Below are 21,988 nucleotides of genomic sequence, written 5' to 3'. Positions count from 1 at the left end.
CAGACACCTGTGTCTTCAGAATCCATTTCCTTTGAGACATTCCAGGGAGTTTCTGTGCTAGCGCAATTGCGTGGTCCCTTCTGATTGGTCCTTGTAGCTCAATTATTCATGGATTCTAACCAGTGGAAAAGACCCTTCTGTTCAGTATGATTATCAGTGTGATGACTGTTGTGGTTGTAGATTAGGAGAAGTGGGACAATATTTCAGAGGGGGTGTTACTATAGTCCTCTTAGTGCAATTTAAAGAAGCCTCCTACCATTTTCAGAACTCTTAAGTTCCTGTGAAACCAGTAATGCAGCTGATTTACTTCGGGACCTTCTTGATAGGACTGGTATTTGGGGAACAAACTGACAATGACAATGATGATAGCCCTTCCACTATGTTAGAGACACCACAGCATACAATAATAAAGGAGTATTTTAGGGAAGAGTTTGATGATGAAGGTAAGTGATACTTTGCTGTTTCTCTGTTCTGGAAGGAAACGGTTGACTTCCAAATCTTCTTTCATTTATGTAGCCTTACTCTATAGAGTTGCATTCTTGTTTGATTTCATTTTTTTACTGTTTAATAATAAAATTAATTGATAAAACACTATGAAATATCTATTTTGTATGGTATCCCTTCTACTAAGCTATCAGTACATTCAGTACCATTGCAGAAAAAAAATAAAGAATAGAAGCATGAAAGAGAAGACTGACCTTTTGCAATTTCCCCCCAAGTTTAGGAAAACTAATAATTAAAAGCAGTTGTCTTGCAAATATTGTGAGGCTGCTGTCCTGTTCTGCTGTCCTACCTGGCAATATGTCTCACTGAATTCAGTGGCCGTTACATCTGAGTAGACATGCATAGGATTTCACTGTGAGTGATGCATGGAAGGAACAGAGATAAACCAGTTGAACATGAGGAGTCAGTCCTGATGCATTTGGAATCCTAGAGCACAGCTAATTTATAAAAGGATGCATCCAAAGTTAATAGTTTCATCTGTTTAAATATAAAGAAAAGGTAACCCAGATAGAAATAGTTTTTACTGTCTATTCTGAAACATTCAGAAGCAACTGATGTCCTGATATAGTATAGTGTGTTTCCCTGCATAAGAGACTGCACAGCTTTAAAATTTGTGCTATGTGTACTAATTTCAGTATCTTTCAATATCTCTTCTTAACAACTCCTAAGCAGACTGCAGTTTTATTTATAGTGCTGCTCTATATGGAGCTAAAGGCAAATGCATTCACAATACTAGGTTTCTGGGTTTGGTTAATAGTTTGATTCTGGTTAATCATTCTTGGAGGTTTTTAGTGCTGTTTCCTAGGAAGAGAGAGTATATTACATGTCCTCATCTACCTCCCATACAATTTCCTCCCTTCTTCCAATTTCTTATTTCTATCCCATGGGAAGATCAGTACAGGTGTTATTATTTATTATTGTGCCTGTTTGCACCCTTTTTAGAAGACATACTAAATGACGCCAGTCTTGTACTGAAAGTCCATTACAAAATGGCTTGAAAATTAATTGAATTTGGTTTATATTACATTTGTTTGAATTTTGAGCCCTATGTTCAGTGTTATAAACATGACATAAACTAGGCAAATCACAAACATGATTCAACATGTAGCGAGTGGTCTCTTGGGATCATTGAGCAGTTTTCTCTAGCTCCAGATGGAGTTAAATATAGGCTTTTGTGATATTCAGCTAAGGATTCTTGAGTAAAATACTTTTTGTAGGGTTGTTTTTAACCAAATGTAATTCAAGATATATCAAGAATGCCTTTTTAGGTTTGCTGCCAGGTTTTATGCCTATGATGAAGGTTGCATCACTTGAATGATCTTTAAGAAAGACATAGGTGCTCTAGTATGAGTGCTCTAGTATTATTCCTTGTCAGTGGCCACATTCAAATATCACTCTAAACCACAGTATAGTATGATGAGACTGAGCAATGGTTTGCCTCTGATACATATGCTCTTTCCCTCCCTTTTCTTCCTCTGGCACAGTAGCACAAGGGGAAGTTCAGAATCTGTTTGCTTCTGCTTTTGCTTAACCACAGCTTGTTGTGTTATGCAGATTGAAAAAATGTGGTTAATGTTTAGTTTTGTTGGTTTAAAACAACTCTCCTTCAAACTATGAAGTTATTTTGTTGTTGGTTTAAACAAACCATAGTTAACATTGACCACAGTTCAGGGTTTGGATTAAATATCAAGAAAATTACTGCTTGTTATATGGCTGTTAAGCCCATGTGTGGTGCAGCCACGAGTTAATTTGCATCGTACTGTACAGTGGTACCTCGGGTTAAGAACTTAATTCGTTCTGGAGGTCCGTTCTTAACCTGAAACTGTTCTTAACCTAAAGCACCACTTTAGCTAATGGGGCCTCCTGCTGCTACCGTGCTGCCGCTGCACAATTTCTGTTCTCATCCTGAAGCAAAGTTCTTAACCGAATGTACTATTTCTTGGTTAGAGGAGTCTGTAACCTGAAGCGTCTGTAACCCGAGGTACCACTGTATGTCCTAAAATATTCATTCTATTTTACACAATGTGAAATAATTGTTGCATGTTATTGTTTTGCTATACCTCATTGCTACTTCTTTCACTTTTTCAGATGAATGGGAGAAACGGTGGGTTCAATCTAAACATAGATCTGATTATGGTAAATTTCGTGTTGCATCAGGAAGGTTTTATGGAGATAGAGAAAAAGATAAAGGTAAAATAATGCCTTCTCCCATCCCCCAGTTTGTGAAAAATGAGATTTGTGACTGAATGCATGCCTTCATTCACTTTTATTCCATTATTGACACAATATTGGCTAGTATCAAAACATCTACATAACTGTCATTATGTTTCCTAGTGGTGGGCTAGAGAGCAGGGCTTCTGCATCTGAGCAAATTTGTATGGGTGCAGATGGATCCTACAAGTAACGTGATCCCACACATTTAGCTCTTTAAAAGTCAAACCAGCACTTTAAATTGAGCCCATAAATAAACAGTCAGTCAATGTAATTGGTGTAGAATAAGTGTAACATGATCCAATATGCCCAAATCACATGAGATCCTGGTGGCTGCGTTCTATAGCAGTTGGATTTTCTGAGCCACATGTAAAGGCAGATCTATAGAGAGAGCATTACAGTGGCCTAGTCTGGATGCAACCAGTGAGTGTGTTACTTTTTTCCTAAGATAGGGTCAAGCTAAAATGACAAAAGGCACTCCTAGCCACCTGTGCTAGTAAAGATAATAAATTGGATCCCTGTAGATTTAAGGCAGGAGTGGGGAACTGGATCTGACCAGTAGGAGGCTACCCACCAGTTGTTTCCCTGACATTGTTAAAAGAAGAAGCTGATAAGTGGTTAGAGCAAGCTCTTTCAGTGACTGTCAGCTGATTGGAGCTGGAAGCATGCCTTCAAAGAGACTGTTGATTGGTGGTTATAGGGAGTCCCTTCAAAGTCTCTGCAGAGGGAAAAATGCTCCTAAAAACAGCATTTCCCCCTCTACGTATAAAGTGACATGGGTTTAAAGCACTTCTTCCAGTGCTCTGAATTCAGACTGCTTCCTCTGGGGGGGATAGGAAGCATGCTATTGCAGCGAATCCCAGCTGATTGTTGGGACTGACTGCACTTTGAAGCTCCAATGATCAGCTGATTGTCAGCTGCACAGGGCTTTCTGTTCAAGCACCAACAATCAGTGGTTATAAGTGCTTGAACTTTTGTTTTCCCTTTTCCCAGACATCTCCATTTTCTCTTTGTCTATTTCCCAATCGATGTACAGGCTCTGTAAATTGTTTCTTGACTAATATTTATGCAAGTTTCTAACTTCCCAGAGTAATCAACAGTGGTATTTTGTATATTGGTGGTTTCTGCTCTTGTTAACAGTATAACTGGCAAGAGGTTATTTAATATTCGTATCCTACATAATGCCAGACAGTCTTTGCGGTTATATTATTATAACCACAGTAAGGACAGGATTTTGTGAAAGTACAATAAGTTGTCTAAACCATAGTTCTAGATCTTTAATTTAATTTTACAGGTCTGAAGGCAACTGAAGACACTAAGTATTATGCAGTGTCAGCAAGGTTTCCGCCCTTCAACAATGAAGGTCAGACGTTAGTGCTTCAGTATACAGTAAAATATGACCAACATGTCGATTGTGGTGGTGCCTATGTTAAACTTTATTCTGCAGACCTGGTTCAAGAGGTTATGAATGAAGATTCTGAATATTATATTATGTTTGGTAAGTTCTCAACATGTCTTATTAGTCAGCAGTCAAAGCATATCCATTTTTACAGTGCAAACCAAGAGAGAATTGGGCTTAGCACTATAAGGAAATTTCTGTTTTCATATTTATTGAGTCTGCATCACTGTATATATCAGTGAGAATCAGTGGTTGCACACAATGCTGTGCCATGACTTATGGTTTAGTCAACTATCTGGTGCAGAAAGCTCAAGAGCGCCTACCATACGCTTCCAGTAGTCAAGTGAGGAAACACACAACAGAGCAGTTGGCTTATCATTACACTTGAATCAGGTCTTGTAGTTTGTTTTTCTCCAGAAAACCAAAATCTGAAGCCAAGTTCTTGACTTCCCAAACATAGTTTATTTGGAGAGAAAAACCACAATAATTGGTTTGGGGAGAATGTTAAGCTCAATGGTTTGTTTCCCCACTCAGCTAAGGAAGAAGCAGAGTGGGAGCACATGGGATGCATGCACCAGCATGCACCTTGTGCACTGGTTAGCTTACTAAACCATAATTAATGGCTCAGTATTATGGGCAAACAAAGGGACATGGGTGGCGCTATGGGTTAAACCACAGAGCCTAGGACCTGCCGATCGAAAGGTCAGCGGTTCGAATCCCCGCGGCGGGTGAGCTCCCATCGTTCGGTCCCAGCTCCTGCCTACCTAGCAGTTCGAAAGCACCCCTAAGTGCAAGTAGATAAACAGGGACCGCTTTCTAGTGGGAAGGTAAACGGCGTTTCCGTGTGCGGCGCTGGTGCTGGCTCGCCAGATGCAGCTTAGTCACGCTGGCCACGTGACCCGGAAGTGTCTTCGGACAGCGCTGGCTCCCGGCCTCTTGAGCGAGATGAGCGCACAACTCTAGAGTCGGTCACGACTGGCCCTGATGGGCAGGGGTACCTTTACCTTTATTATGGGCAAACATAGCCAGTTTTTGCTTCCTTATGTTTTGCAAAGTATATTCAATGAGCTGACGACAAGGTTGCTGGATCAGGGTGAAGTCTTCCAGGGAGCTTACAAGCAGGGCATGAAGACAACAGCTCAACTCCGCTGCCCCATTGTATGGTGCCAGCATTTGATACTGTCTCTGAAGATTGAATTTAGCTATACAGATACACAGCAATAGACCATGAACATAAATCTGAACTTTTTAAAAGCTACTGAAAGTAGTAGCTATCAACCCTTTTGACATTTTTTTTTTTAACTTACTGGCAATCAATGTGTCTAACACTTTGCTTATTACTTACAATTTTTGAAAACCGCTCTTTCATCTCCCATGTATGTTGTAGTGGGGTTAAAATGGTTTTAAAATATTAAAATGTTGGTTGCAAGGGACAGGAAGTAAGTAAGTCACCTTCCACGTTTGAAGAAGAAGAAAGTACTATTAACAGCAATTTCTAAATCAGTGTTCAAACTATCATTGACATATTTGTGCAGGTGGAATTCTGATCCAAGTCAACTGGGTTTTTAGAGCACTGTTGTTTTCTCCTAGGTCCAGATATATGTGGGGAAGACAAAAAGATAGTGCAGGTTATCTTCAACTATAAAGATGATTATTACTTGATCAAAAAAAACATCACATGTGAGGTATGATCAGTATTTTTTTGGTATTTGAGAAGCATTGTTGATTTCTAATCTTTGCTGCTAGTTTTCCTCTATTAATTGTATTTTTTGTATCTTTCTGTCTTGCTGAAATTCTACTTTCCACACACAAGCAACAGTGAAAACCCCATAACTGAAGTCTGGGTCAAGTAGTGTTTTTGGAATTAATAGTAACGTATATTAGAATTATGTTGGCGAGTAAGGGATAGTTTAACCATAGTTTAATGTTAATGAAAAGTGCTAGTGCATGCTGCTCAAAAAGTCCTCAATTAATTCACCACAACTCATTCACTGCTGCTCCTGACCACACTGCACCAGGACAAACAAGCTACAAGCATTGGCATGTTATGTCATCTGAATCAAGATTGTACTTTGTTTGGAGAGAACATGAGCAGCAGGTTTGTTTCAGGGAAATAAACTACAAGTCTGGATTTCACATTCCATTTCTTTTGTTGATATGTATTGTTACTGGGACCATGCAAACATGCTGGAGCTTTGTTCTGCTTTGTTGTTCCCTGGACCTTTTAGCTAAGTGTGGTGCAGCAACTAAGCCAAAGTTTTGCTTAATGTGTCCTCTGAACACTGGGCATGGTTAAGCTCTTCTCCTTAACCACAAGCTGTAACCAAGAACAAACTTTGGCTGATGGGCACCAATCATTATGGTTGCCACTCTTGCATCCTAGGCACCATTTACTTTTGACACACAACCCAAGAAGCTCTCATCACCCAATAATAAGTACCATGGCATGTCCTCAATTTTCTGGCCTCCAAACTCTTCAAGCAGTGATTGAGTAGATAATCAGTATGCCAATTTTTTTTCATTTAGTTTATATTCTGTTGCAACATTTAACAGGAAAAACCAGCAGTCAGTTTGGAATATGAGACAAGAACTCCCTACTTATGTAATAATCTTTATTATTTTTCTTTTTCGAGACCGATGACTTTACCCATCTCTACACTTTGATACTACGTCCAGATTTAACATATGAAGTGAAAGTTGATAATTATGTTGCTGAGGCTGGCTATCTAGAAGATGACTGGGACTTCCTTCCTCCAAGGAAGATAGTTGATCATGAAATGGCAAAACCTGACTACTGGGATGAAAGGGAGCTTATTGAAGATCCCATGGACAAGAAACCAGATGTAAAGTTTCAGTATCATGGTTTCTCTTTCTATATAGATATATATGTACATTAAAACTGTCTACTTCCCCAGTTGCATTCTGTCCACTGACCATTTCTTGTTATCTCAGTTGAAGTCAGTGGGCGTTGCAGCTGTGCTTATAATTCTGTGATTTGCTCCAACAACAGTCTGATATCTATCATTCCCTTTCTATTATCATTGTCTTAAATAATTCTTACTTCAGTCAATTTCACAATTGTAGCTAATTATTACTTCCATTTAGCAAATGGAGGAGCTGAGGCAATATATGATCATTTACTTGCCTGGGGCTGAGTTGGGTTAAACTCTAAAATCAATTCTGCATCTCAGTGACATTTGTCTTCGCCTTTACAGACAAATGTCTGCACCCAAGCAAACATTTATACATTCTTTATACACAAAGCAGCATATGTCACTTTTGCTAGGACTTCTTACTTCACCTGACCAGATGAGGGCATAGATGGCAAATACCCAAGTCTCATAGATAGTTCCCCATTCTGGACTCAAAGCCCAGCACCTCAAGCCCACAGATAAGGATAACATCAAAACAAGCCAATTAACTTATATCAAAGGAAGTGAGTATGAACATACATGAGCTCAGTGTTACATCAACTACCAATTAATTGTGGGGTTATATTGACTACCAAGATGGTGTTTGCAGTGCTTCTAGAACAGTTCACCTTTGGTTCAACACAAAGTTCAATACAGTATATGTCTATCACGGGATTAATACAAACAAATTTCCATGCCTGGTAGTAGTTGCAGTGAATTTTGTTGAATGCTACAGAACCTAAAAGCTTATTAAGTGTGGTAACATATGAAATGCTAGATGATAACAGAAAACAATATAATAACCAATACTCATTTTTATGTATTTATTTACATTTATATTTTGCTACTCTTCCAACACGGAACTCAACTTACTAATTGGTCAATGTGATATTAAATGAGCAAGCATTTTAATAAACTGTCAGGATTATCTTGCTGCTAAAATACATGTTTGAGAAAACAATCTTTATTGATTATACGAATGCACACTGTTTTAGGATTGGGATCAGCCAGAAAGAATTCCTGACCCAAATGTCACGAAGCCAGATGACTGGGATGAAGAAATGGATGGAGAGTGGGCACCACCATCGGTTCCAAACCCGGAGTACAGAGTAAGCTTGGTATAGGTCTGCATAATAATAAATGCAGAGACTTAGATGGTAAACAGTAGGGGTCGTATACCCAGAGTAGACCCATTTAAATGGATAGATTTAAGTTAGTCAAGTCCATTGAATTCAGTAAGTCTCTGAGTATGACTTAGTCCAGGGATTGTCTACCTGGTGCCAAGTTTGTTTCCCTTGAGCATCATTGGTTTTTGGTTTTGTTTTTAAAAAATAGGCATTTCCTTTACCCATGGAGGAACTTTTTTAAAGGCTGGGGTTTCTCAGTGATATTCTGTGTTGAGAGAGATGTATTTGCAGGTGGGGAGTCACACATATGGCATTTGTGTGAGGTCCAGGGGTGAGGGAGCAGCAGTGACTCCACTCTCTAATCTTGTCTTATGCCATACCCCCATAGCAACCATTTTGTAACAGGCACCCACAGCACTTCCTCAGAATTCAAAGTGTGCCCACTGGTCCAAAAAGGTACTATGCTTAAACCTGAGGCATTTTATCTTACTACCTACTCTCCTGTTCAGTCTTCCTGAATCTACCTTCATCTGGCTTCGTCTGTATTTCTCAAGTCCTCCATCCTTAAATGCCATCTCTTGAACCAGTATCTCCCTTCAAGCAGCTATATCCCATCACTAACTAAGTCCTCAAATAGGTACTGCTTTCTCTGTTTTTCCTGCTGCTCTCTTTTTGACCCACTGGTTTGGATTCCTCTTTCTCTTTGTCTTTCTTTACCACTTCCAAGTAGTTGCTGTCTCCAGTCTGCTTTTTCTACTCTTTACTCACTGTTGAAATAATTGTCTGTGCTTTTCTTCCATTACCACGATTGTCACATGGTATTTTTAAGTCCTTGCAGAACTTCTCCCCACCTTATATTATCAGTTTCAACCCTTTAGTTTTGCAGCTCAAATCCCTGGTTGTGTCTCCACCTTCACTTCTCTTTCCATCACTTCTTGCTTTCTCCATTCTATTCACACCTCATCAGCTCCCCCCCCCCCCCGTTTCCATTCCTGTCCCCCTCTCCCACTTGTATTCAGGGGCATGCGGAGGGGGCGGTTTGCCACAGGGGGGGGATGGGGACAAGATGGCCCCTGCCTCCCCCCAGCTGTAGAGCGGCCAAGGGTGTGTGCAGTCCATACAGTCTGTACGGCTGCCACACATGTGCAGCATCCCGTACAGTCATCACACATGCGCAGTCCATACAAGATGCTGCACATGCACACTCCATACAGGCTGCCCCGCCCCAGGTGCCGGAGAGGGTTCCTCCGCCACTGCTTGTATTATCTTCAAATTAAGACAGGGGTGAGGAACCTGTAGCGCTCCAGCTGTTGCTAGACTCCAACTCCCATAAGCCCCAGCCAACATAGTATGGAAGGGATGTTGAGAAGTGGGAAACCAACAACATATGGACGGCTACTTCCCCATCCTAGTGAAATCATTGTTAAAGTACAAGTCAATGGTATATAATTGGTTTTACTTATTGTAAAATAAAGCTTCTCTTGGCATTATCACTATGAAAGGCCCACACTCAAAACAGTAAATAATGTGTCAGTACATATTTAGCAAATGATGATAATACATTCCATATTATTATTTTTCTTTCACTAGACTTAGCCAAGATTTATTTTGACTAAATTGGGTTTGGGGGGAAATAAACTTCAAGCTTGTCTCAATTGTTCTTTTTTAGGGAATTTGGAAGCCCCGTATAATCAAAAATCCCAATTATAATGGCATATGGGTTCAGCCATTAGTTGATAATCCAGAATACACACCTGATCCTAATCTTTACAAGTATTTCAACATCAGTGTCATTGGTTTAGAAATTTTACAGGTATGTATTTATTCCTTAACTGGAAAGATAATTCTTATTACAGAGTCTAGTTGTATTCTTTACCATTATTACGGAAAAGCTATCCAATTTTCTAATTTGAATCATTCACAGGATTAAAATAGCATTAGCCCATTCATTTTGAAAATATGATATATAGTGGTACCTTGATTTATGAACTTAATCCATTCCGGAAGACCGTTCTCAAACCGAAACCATTCTTAAACCGAGGTGCGCTTTTCCTAATGAGGCCTCCTGACACCGATGTACTTCTACCATTCAGATTCTGTTCTTAGACCGAGGTAAAGTTCGCAAACCGGGACACTGCTTCCAGTTTTGCGGAGTTTGTAAACCAAATCGTTCTTAAACAGGACTGTTCTTAAACCGAGGTAGCACTGTATTGTGTTCCCCATTTGCAGCATTTGCAATTAATTCAACCACTGCATGGTAATCTATAGAATCTGCTTCAGTGGTGATCTTCACACCATGTACTCTGGAGTAGGATTATTGTGGAGTAGATACAGTAATTTGAGAAGAATTGCCTCTGAGATTAGAAGATTATGATATAGCTGGATTGATGGGATGACAAAAACCTGTGTATTGGCTTTGAGTATGAATGCAATGTTAATTATGAATTTATTAGAATAGGTGCGTGCTAAATTGGTAGACAGTGGAACTTACTTTTGACTTACATGTATATTGTTGAAATGTGGGACTTTTAATGCAAAGCCTGTGACATCTGCAATCTGAGAATCATTTTTCATTACAGTGGTACCTCTGGTTATGAACTTAATTCGTTCTGGAGGTCCATTCTTAACCTGAAACTGTTCTTAACCTGAGGTACCACTTTAGCTAATGGGGCCTTCTGCTGCCACCACCACGCGATTTCTGTTCTCATCCTGAGGTAAAGTTCTTAACCCAAGGTACTACTTCTGGGTTAGCGGAGTCTGTAACCTGAAGTGTTTGTAACCCGAGGTGTTTGTAACCCGAGGTACCACTGTAAAAGGCTCCAGATACCATAACTAGATACATAGGTAAGCCTTCCTGATACAGGGAAATAGAAGCATTTTGAATCTGGCTTCTAGCCTTCAGAAAACGAGACAGTTTTCTAAAGAAGAAATGGAGGCAATCACCTAATTCCGTACCCTTTGCATGTCATGGTTAAATTCCAACCCATTTTACCTAGTCCATGGCAAACAGAAATTGAAATTTTTTAAAATCAAAATTCTACAGAATGAAAACATAAATACAGTAGAATAAATATAAACTTAATATAGATATGAAGCAACAGCTTTGGGACTGTATATATTTGCAGTCACAAAATGTTGAATTTCTGGTTGAAGGAATTGGTTACTATGTTATGCATGTGTGAGCTAGGAAGGTTTCTTCAAAATAACAATGAAATATTATATATGCACACTGCCATTTTCTATTGCTTGTTCACATTTTATATTATTTTAGTATACAGCAGGAAATAATATTTTATATTATTATTTTAGTATACAGAAGGAAATAAATTATTTTAAATAAATAGATAGCCACTTAATACAGGTTTGAGAAGAAAATAATGCAGCTTTGTACAATCTCACTTCTAGAAACCATGTATCACCCATTCTTGCAGCATTGTATTGTAGCTATAGGGCAGGATTCACATAACCAGCCCCGTCAGCAGAAGCCCTGCACAAGGACTTCAACTTGCGCAATGGGGTTCCCTCCTCCTTTCCTTGTCAGCCCCTTAAAATTGGATGGAAGGAGGTGAGGAAAACCCCCAGAACAGCATGTGGTGGGAGAAGAGAGGAGCTTGCTCTGTCTCACATTGAATTCCACCCATAGGTTTTGGGATTTTTTTGTATCACCTTTAATCATTGTATCCAATGTTGTACCCAATTTATATTGTGATCTTTTTCTGGTGAAGCACCATTCTTGTTGGTATTAAATTCAGGCAGCGGTCATAACTCCATTACCGGATGTCAGGGGTTTAGGTGCAGAGGCACGGGCAAGGGAGGAAACAGAGAGCGAAGGGGAGGAGACAGAGGAAAGGATGAGTGATGACGACGACCCGAGATCTCCCAGTCTTTCCAGTGAATCAGAGGATTCACAGAAAGGAGCACCAGTGGCCAGGGCAAGGGGGGAATCTAGAGAGGCACCCCAGGAAGATAGAGCCAGAGGAGACTCAGGGGGGAGCAGCTGGAAATCGGGACCAGCGTCACCGCCAGGAAGCAGGGAAGAGGAAAGGAGCCAGGGGGGAAGCGCTGGCAGCTCACCACAGGAGGGAGGGCAGGAGTCAGGAGTGGCCACACCTCCATCGGGGAGCGAAGAAACGGTTAAGAGGAAAGTGGAAGGTTGGGCGCGCGCGCCAAGTTCAAATGCAGAGGAAGGCGGCGCAGTGAGCAGCCCCGAAAGGGAACCAGGTCCTAAAGCCCGGCGCAAGGAGGCAGAAGGGTCCGGGTCAGCGTCAGAAGAATCCCGGAAGGAAGAAGCCCCGGGGGGTAGAGGGACCCAGAGGAGGACAGTCAGGAGGAAAAGGTGGAGCAAGGCTAGGATATTAAGTTGGTGCGCACGGGGCGGAGACTCAGACGGAGCCTCGCCGATCTAGCTAGTAGACGTAGAGTTGCAGACAGCAGCGTGAGAATGGAAACTGTAATTCAATAAAGACTTTTACTTAATGACCGCTGGCTAGCGTGATCCTCTGTGAGCTAGGATCTTGAAGCAGCTCTGACAGTAGGCTCCGTCTCCACATTGTGGGCATCTGCAGCCTCGAGGAGGGGAGAGAAACAGGCGCCCACTAGCGAGCTCACGAACGGCAGGAGACATGACGGCTGAGCAGCAGATAGAGGACCTCAGAAAAGCAGTGGCACAACTGAACGCCGAGGTTCTCGCATCCAGGAAGAGAGAGGATGAGGCAGCTGCCGCCTGCAGGGATCTCCAGGTCAGGTTAGACGTACTGGCAAAGCAAACACCCCGGCAGGAGGGAATTGGGTTGGCGAGACGGACAGGCGGACTGCTCTCTCACTTCGATGGGAACCTGCAACAGTATCCCAACTTTAGAGCCGACGTACTGTGCGCACTGCAACTGTTGCATAAAGACTTTAGAGATGAACAGGAGAGAGTGGGGTTCATCATGTCCCATCTGCATGGGGAGGCGAAAGCATGGTTGCGCAATTTATGGAGAGATAACGATCCGGCGCTCCAGAATGCGGATGCCTTTATTAAAGCGATGGATGGGTGTTTCTTATCAAGTATTGACATTGATCTTGCACGGAAGGAGGTGCATGGGCTGAGACAAGGGAGGGCCAGCGTCAGACAGTATCATGCCCGCTTTTTCGCCTTGGTCAGCGCCCTGGAATGGGACAGAGATTCGGCTCCTGTAAGAGACCTCTTTTGGGAGGGACTGCACAACTCGATTAAAGATGAGATAGCGAGGGGGGAGAGACCCCGAACCACCCAGGAGGTCGTTCAGAGGGCACTGGCTGTGGGGGTGAGGCTGGAAGGACGTCCGTGGAGCAAGGACGAAGGACGTGGAGGGCGCGAACCAGCCGGGGGCCCCTCCTTCTTTCCCAGAGAAGCAGCACGGGCGCAATCCACGCCTCCGCCAGGAGGAGGAGCCGAACCTATGGAGGTTGGAGGTGCAAGGGCTCAGTCAGCAACCAGAGCCCTAGCACCGGCAGCAGTGAAGGCGAAGCCTCCTAGAGGGACCAGGAAGTGTTACGTCTGTGAGCAGCCAGGGCATATGGCGAAAGAGTGTCCCCAGAGGCCCCACAAGCTTACTGCAGCCTCAGCAATGGTGACTGCAGCAACGCAGCAGGGAGGACCACAGCAGGGAAACGACGATGTCTGGCTGGAGGAAGAGGCACTGGGGCCCAGCCAGACGTGTTAGTGACGCAGTCCCCAGAGATTTTACAGCCAGTGAACCCCCTCCCGCCCAAACCAGTAGTGAGGCTCACAGCATCTCTCCAGCTACCCACTGGAATCACCATGGACGTGCCAATCACCATCGACTCCGGCAGCAACGCGGACTTTATAGGGCAGGAATTTGTCGACAGGCACGCTGTGCAGTTGCTGCCGGCCACACTGCCCCTGCAGGTTGTCACTGTGGATGGCAGGGAGCTGCTAGGGGGGCAAGTGGTGAAGCAGACGCCACCAATGGTGATGCGACTTGGAAATCACAGGGAAGTCATCAGCTTCAACGTCACTCAACTGTCTGACACGCCCATTGTATTGGGCATGAGTTGGCTGGACAAGCACAGCCCAACGATGGCTTGGTTCCAGAGGCAGCTGGTTTTCGGCTCTTCCTTTTGTGCTGAACACTGCATCGTACCCAGGCAGGAAGGAGAGGAAGAGGAGTCACAGCTGCTGCTAGGCACGCTGCAAGCGATTCCCCACAAGTACGCAGAATTTCTGGAAGTTTTCTGCGAGAAGGAGGCGGACAGGCTACCCCCTCACAGACCATATGACTGCAAAATTGACCTGCTGCCGGGGGCGGCGCTGCCTAAAGGGAAGCTGTATTCCATGTCTGAGGACGAACTGCAGGAACTCAAAGACTTCATCGATCATAATTTGGAGCGCGGTTTCATCCGAGAGTCTAAGGCAGCGGGGGGCAGTCCTGTATTCTTTGTTAAGAAGCGAGACACGCCCCAAAAAAGACTCGTAGTGGATTACAGGATTTTGAACAGTGTGACCAAGCCGTCGGACTTCCCCATGCCCCGCATCGACGACCTCCTGGCGAAGGTACGGAAGGGAAAGGTGTTCACCAAGTTGGACCTGCGGGGGGCGTACAACCTCATTCGCATGCGGGAGGGTGATGAGTGGAAGACAGCCATGTTCACGCCACTGGGTACCTACGAATACAGAGTTATGCCTTTTGGACTGCAAAATGGCGCTCACGTTTTTCAAGCATTTATGCATCACGTGTTGGCGGGACTTCTCTACAAGACGTGCGTCTGTTTCTTAGATGACATCCTGATCTTTTCGGAGTCGCAGCAAGAACATGACAAGCACGTCAAGGAAGTGCTGGGCAGGCTAAAGCAACACAGGCTCTACGCCAAGCTGGAGAAGTGCCAATTTGACGTGCCGGAGGTGGATTTTCTGGGCTACAAGCTGTCTGACAAGGGGCTCGCCATGGACAGCGCCAAGGTTCGAGCAGTGTTGGATTGGAAGAGCCCACGCAACCGGAAGGAGGTCCAACGGTTTGTCGGCTTTGCGAACTTCTATCGCAAGTTTATCAAGGGCTTCGCGATGCAGACGGCGGCCATCACTGACACCCTTAGCGCCAAGAAGAAGAAGTTCATCTGGACAGAGCAGGCGGAGCAGTCCTTTCAGGCCCTCAAGCGTCTCTTCGCGTCGGAAGAGCAGCTGCTTCATGTCAACCCCAGCATGCCGATGAGGGTGGAGACAGACGCTTCGGACAGAGCAGTGGGGGCGGTCCTGCTGCAGAAGGACCAGCAGGGCGTGTGGCGGCCGGGAGCGTTTTACTCCAGGAAGCTCAGCAAGTCCGAGCAGAACTACACCATATGGGACAGGGAGTTGCTGGCCATTCATGCAGCGTTCAAGGCGTGGAGGCACTTTCTGATCGGCGCCAAGCACACGGTGCAGGTTTGCACGGACCACAAGAATCTGGAACACTGGCGCACGGCGCCGAGTCCGCTCAGAGAAGGAACGGGGCACGCGGGAGTGGCACAGGAGGAGCGCATCAACGAAGTCACGGAGATTTTGGACTCCAGATGGGGGGAAGAGGGAGTAGAATACTTTCTCGCCAGGGAGGGCACCCCGGCCAGTGCGAACAGCTGGGTGCCGGGCTACGCTTTAGACGAACCTCTGCTCAAAGACGAGTTTCATGCCCTCTTCCCACATAGACCTATGCCAGCGGACTTTTTCGACGACTGGCTTTTCACGCCCACGCTTTCGGACAGCACGTTCAGGGGGTTCGACTCGGACGAGGAACCGACACGAGACGTCCGTTCCCCGGAGGGGTCACCCTCGGGATCTGTCTCAGAACCCTCGTATTGGTGGGACGATAGGCCGGAGGAGCAGTTCCGCAGGAAGTGGCTGGACTGTTCCGGCCGAGCAACGCCGCCTGGAGGAAGTGCGGGAGAGACGGACATGGACATTTTCGGGGACGACCCTGGTTTCGAGCACGGCGGCACAGAGATGGAAGAGGAGGTGACTGTCGTCAACGAGAGCAGGGAGAAAGACCCGGAAGAGTTCCGATGGAGGCCTGCCACGGGAAGCGACCGATATCCGACGTTCATCCCTTCGCAACAGCAGCCCCCAGCTCCAGCACCGGAAGGAGGGGAGGGGGGACTGGGGGGCTTCGAGGGGGGGATGGATGTCAGGGGTTTAGGTGCAGAGGCACGGGCAAGGGAGGAAACAGAGAGCGAAGGGGAGGAGACAGAGGAAAGGATGAGTGATGACGACGACCCGAGATCTCCCAGTCTTTCCAGTGAATCAGAGGATTCACAGAAAGGAGCACCAGTGGCCAGGGCAAGGGGGGAATCTAGAGAGGCACCCCAGGAAGATAGAGCCAGAGGAGACTCAGGGGGGAGCAGCTGGAAATCGGGACCAGCGTCACCGCCAGGAAGCAGGGAAGAGGAAAGGAGCCAGGGGGGGAGCGCTGGCAGCTCACCACAGGAGGGAGGGCAGGAGTCAGGAGTGGCCACACCTCCATCGGGGAGCGAAGAAACGGTTAAGAGGAAAGTGGAAGGTTGGGCGCGCGCGCCAAGTTCAAATGCAGAGGAAGGCGGCGCAGTGAGCAGCCCCGAAAGGGAACCAGGTCCTAAAGCCCGGCGCAAGGAGGCAGAAGGGTCCGGGTCAGCGTCAGAAGAATCCCGGAAGGAAGAAGCCCCGGGGGGTAGAGGGACCCAGAGGAGGACAGTCAGGAGGAAAAGGTGGAGCAAGGCTAGGATATTAAGTTGGTGCGCACGGGGCGGAGACTCAGACGGAGCCTCGCCGATCTAGCTAGTAGACGTAGAGTTGCAGACAGCAGCGTGAGAATGGAAACTGTAATTCAATAAAGACTTTTACTTAATGACCGCTGGCTAGCGTGATCCTCTGTGAGCTAGGATCTTGAAGCAGCTCTGACACCTAATAATAAATTTCTCTGAATTCAACAGGTCTTACTTCTGAGTACACATAGTTGGACTTCCATTATCACAAATATATATGGCTCACAAATCTAGCTATATTGTGTTTACTTCAGTAACTCATTTTTCCCTTCTACCTTTTTAATTCCAACAGGGAAAGTCTGGCACAATCTTTGACAATTTTCTTATCACAAATGATGAACAATATGCTGAAGATGCTGGGAATGAAATGTGGGGTCCCACATTTGTAAGTAACGTAATCACCTTACAAGAGTGGCTGCATTGAGATGGTGCAGAAGGGCTTTTGCTAGTATACCTGCACAGCTCCAGGTGTCCAGGCATTTGTATAATTACCATAAGAGCCTTGAACCCTGCAGCAGTCTCGCCACTACATTCTGCACTACCTGGTTCAAGACCAGGCTCAAGGACTTCCCCACATAGAGTATACTGCAGTTATCAAGTCTTGAGGTTACTTATGCATGGACTCCTGTTATCATGATCCAGTTATTGTCATAGCTGGTGTACCAGACAAAGTTGGTAAAAGGCATTCCTAGCAGAGGTCACTTAGACCTCTAACCACAGATTTGTATCCAGGAATACCAGTACCTGGTTCTGATTGCTTTATGAAGCACCTGAGCCCTACTGCATTGGCAGAAGAATCCTCCTGTGAATTGATCCAGGCTGTTGGTTGCTGTTATCATTAGCTCACAAGAGAATTCCTCTAGCAATACAGTAAGGTAAAACAGGGCCAGGATTCAATGGGGTATCTTTGCTGGTCTGAGGTACACCATCCTTGGGCCTGAAGGACTAAGGAAAATGTGGGCTTGCTTGTAAAGCAAGCATAATTTGTGAGGGTACACAATATTCCATTACTATTCAAGAAATATGCCAAGTTCCTTATAGTCTGATCCTTACACATATCTGCTTGATACTATATCTTGTTAAGTTCAGTCAGTCTTGTTCGAGCAAGCTGTAATCCTGTGCACCCTTACCTAGAAGTAAATCTTGTTGAACATAGTAGGATTTACTTCTGTGTAAACATGAATAGAATTATTAGACTGCACATCCTGCAGAGTTTAGTTAACCATAACTAGCACTAACAGGATTCATAAAATCAATACTATATCTACTGTACATAATATTTTTATACATAGAAGTAGCCAGTAAAGAACTGTAGAAATGCATGCTTCCATTATTACAGTGTAAGAAAGAAAACTGATGTAGTTCCAAACATATTAAGATCTGCTTGAAAAACACAAGCTTTAGGTGTTAAGGGAAGCTAGTTAAATTCTTTTGAAATTATGAAGAACTCACTGAAAACTAAGGAATAAATGTACAAATGTACAGATTGCACAAAAATAACAAAAAGCCCAGCAAGGTATATACAACACTAAAGAAAGTGACAAAAATATCTGAGGGTGGGAAAGTTTTCAGTGTTGCTTCACGTCTGATTATTAGGAATTTTCATAGTGACTTTAGATTGGGGGAAAATACCTTCAGAGTTAAGGCTTGAACCTACATTTTCAGTTTGAGGCCCTCTTTCTCACTGACTCTTTGCCAAGAAGGAAGGGGAGGCAGATTTCAAAAACAAATCTCTTACGGAAACTTATAGAAGTAAATGTCTGCATTTCATATTCTGGCTGAGACATTTACATTTTTTAAAAATTGACTCGAGGTAATGTATTCCTATAACCTTCATTTGGTCTTAGCACATGGAATACTATTGAATAAGTTATTTGCAGCTTATTTATATTAATATTTAACATGGTTTTTCATCTTGCCAACATGCTTTACAATTCTTGTTTGAATAAACAGGAGAGAGAATGGAAGAGAAGACAGGGACAAGATGTTGTGTATAAAAAAATTAATGAAAACGAGGAACCGAAAGGAAAAGAAGGCAAGAAAGAAAAAAGGAAGAAAAAAGATCGCAATGTTAAAGATGAGCTCTAATCAACCAAATTTTATTGCATAGTTACTGTAACTCATGGTGGAATTTTTTTCAACTTCTAAATATTGTATTTATTTTCTAAATATCTGTTACTGAAACTGAAATGCAGTGGCAGTAAAAAGTTCTGACAACAATTGTTAAGCTAATAAGTGTGGGTAATGGTGGTACAAGCAAAATGGTTGGGTTTCTTATTTAATTCCGGAGGGGACATCGACACATACAGAGACACATAGATGGATGCAACTCATGTACTGTGGGGATGTAGAAAATAGCAAAGAACCACTGGCTCAGTCAGAGGTCATATCCCTTGATACCTAAACTAGGGATAGATTGAAATGTCTATAACAGTTTACTACATCATTTGCAGGTGGCAATTTTATTGCTGAAATGGTTTTACAGGGAGGGAATTCCCACTGTGGTTGTGGGTGGCTGCTCAGCTTTCTAAAATAACTTTTTAAAACTCACCAACTTTTAGAAATTAAGCAAAATGGAAGCAAAGAAGGCCCGTTCTCATGGTAAGTTGACCCTCTATAACTACCCACCCCAAGTTAGCTAATTGTATTGTAGTGCCCCTTCTCTTTTTTTGGTTACAGGTTTCCCCTGACATCGCTTTTTTCTCCCTCCCCCCAAAGTCAGGCATATTGTAAAACAAATGGAGACTAGCTTTGCTGTAAACTAGGAATGTTGCATGGGCTGCTTTTTCCCACTTTCTCATTCATACATCTCCCCTGCCCTTCAATGGGTTCTGTAATTATACTGTAGCATTGCTTCTGCACAAAGGAGACAATGATATCCAACAGTTGAAACAAAATTCTGGCTGAAACTCTGCCCCTTTAAATCTCTACCTAACCTCTATTTTATACATGTTTTGGGTAGACAAGCTTAAAACATGCAGGTCTGCAGATATCAGGTGTAAATCGCACCTCACATGACCATCATAGTGATTCAACCATATACCATTATACTAATTCAACTACAACTTACAGCTGAGAATTCACATGTGCACCTCTTACACACACTGAGGTTCCTGAACTATTGTGAATCGTTCCATTCTTTATAAGTTCCCACCACAAATGCACATGGAAGCATTATGTAGTCATATGGCACAACACTAAGAGGAGAGATAGTTGCCTGGATTTCCACCCAATATATTTCGAGTATGTAACTTTCCACTATCAATGTATAGCATAAGTAGGCAGTGACCACTGGACTGTGTAGGGTTCCTAGGTCACAGAAGCATGCCCAAGTTGTTCCTGTCTTCTGCCCATCCTCCTCCCTTAAAAATATACTATAGTACAGTTGTACTTAACAAAACAGAAAGGACTTATGTTGGTTCAGGGCTTCCTTCTCTCACAGTTGCTTCACTGCTCTGAGAAAAGTTACGTTGCCTCCACCTGTTCTGGTTCTCCCCGTCCTTACCCTTTGCAAAGAAAGAGTGGACACTTAAGCATTGAAGTTTTTTAATACTTAAATCAAGGTAAGGCACTTACGTGCTAAGTGCAGATTCATACCACAATAACTACATTGCATGGGGATTGAAATGCATAGGATTGCAGCTTGAATTAGTTAAAGGTGCCACATAGGCCTTAACAAAGGACCCCATCAATTTCCAGACCTATGGGAAAATATTCTACCCTCTCCCCACTTACTCACTTCTTTATCTTTTCCCAAGAATGTGGAATAAGGTATAGAGATACTAAGTGCACTAGGACCTGAGACACCAGGGTTAAAATCGCCACTTGGCCATTAAAAACTCACTGTGTGACTTTGGGCCAGTCACTGTCAGACTAACCTACCTCACAGGGTGGTTGTGAGGATAACATGGGGAAATAAATGAATGCATGCCACCTTGAGCTCCTTGGAGGAAAGGTGGAATGGATATAAATGCAATACTGATAAATAAGGAATAATCATAATAAAAAGTCTACATCCAGCCTGCCTGTCCCTGATTTTGAATTGGAGGGTTGGGGTCAGGTCTTGCATCATGAAAATAAACCCAATTCAGAAATCAAAGAAAAAATAATCTGGGATACAACCAGGATATTCAGGCCTATAAACATTGGACCTTACATGTTAGGTCCTTGGCAAATCCAGTGTGTGGCTATCTGCTAGGACAGGCTTGCCTGGGTGAGGTGTGCAGGCAGTGGCAATCCGTGCTCCCATACTAATATATAGGCTCTGCACACTGAGTTATCATCTGAACTATCCCAGGCACCCCTCTACTTTTTGTAATAGCATTTTAGGTTTGCCAAAGTGTTTATAGTCTCTTTAGCGTCACAGCAACCTTATAAAGTAGATCACAGAGTCCGCTTAATCAAATGCATCCTTCTTGGTAATCCACACAAGCTTATGCAATAATACATTTGCTAGGCCTTAAAATGCAATTGTTTCGTTGTTTCTGTAAGCCATGGCTAACTGATCAACCCCCTTGATTGAAAGTGTACCACAGCAATGTACCCAATGCCATACACTGAGCTGTGGCAGAGAGGATAAAATCTTAATTAGTCTCAATATCTTATGGTGGGCTGTTTTTTATGGTGGCTTACTGAGAAGGTAAATGTGCAGACAATGTTTAATCAAAACGTGATGCTGTCCCAAGAGGTTTACCTTGAACAAGGGAATACATGATTAAGAATTCTGAGCCTCAGAAATAAATGGCGTGTGCATGTACAGAGTGCACCTGCTTCCCCAATGAAGAATCTGTATTTAGTTCTTCCATAACAATAACTTCAGCCTGAAATAGAAATGCTTCATTGCCAGCCAGCCACTCACTGCTACTCTTACCAAAATGCCAAGTGAAAAGTAGATCTTAAAAAAAAACATACACCTCAGGAATCTAGGCCTTCAGGTAGTTGGAAGAGAGAGATTTCTGGAGACCCTTTCTCGTATGTAATGTGCATTCCAGCTTGTTTTAAATACACTGGTTTGGTCATCATCCTTTGTGCAGAGTACATCTTAAAACCACCACCAATCTGTTCACAGTCTCCCCACACCAAAC

At 43.6% G+C, this 21,988-nt stretch overlaps 1 protein-coding gene across 1 annotated transcript; it reads left to right on the top strand.

Moving 5' to 3' along the window:
• The first annotated feature begins 178 nt into the window (after positions 1-178).
• LOC308586528 (calreticulin-like) lies at positions 179-20,923 on the top strand. Its single transcript, XM_081193225.1, has 9 exons — positions 179-443; positions 2,593-2,694; positions 4,010-4,213; positions 5,705-5,799; positions 6,748-6,957; positions 8,022-8,135; positions 9,823-9,966; positions 17,197-17,289; positions 18,858-20,923. The coding sequence occupies exons 1-9, from the start codon at positions 293-295 to the stop codon at positions 18,990-18,992; spliced, it is 1,248 nt and encodes a 415-aa protein (XP_081049351.1). The 5' UTR covers positions 179-292; the 3' UTR covers positions 18,993-20,923.
• Positions 20,924-21,988: the final 1,065 nt, after the last annotated feature.

This window comes from Podarcis bocagei (assembly GCF_964188305.1).
Source record: "Podarcis bocagei genome assembly, chromosome: 5".
Taxonomy (NCBI): domain Eukaryota; kingdom Metazoa; phylum Chordata; class Lepidosauria; order Squamata; family Lacertidae; genus Podarcis; species Podarcis bocagei.
Note: the sequence above shows the minus strand (reverse complement) of the source record. Positions and strands in the feature narration are given on the sequence as shown.

Excerpts from the sequence above, each read along its gene's own strand:
- LOC308586528 (XM_081193225.1), top strand. The coding sequence starts at position 293 with ATGCAGCTGATTTACTTCGGGACCTTCTTGATAGGACTGGTATTTGGG. Across the intron at positions 5,800-6,747 it reads AAAAAAACATCACATGTGAG|ACCGATGACTTTACCCATCT; the intron begins GTATGATCAGTA and ends TTCTTTTTCGAG. Across the intron at positions 9,967-17,196 it reads TTGGTTTAGAAATTTTACAG|GGAAAGTCTGGCACAATCTT; the intron begins GTATGTATTTAT and ends TAATTCCAACAG.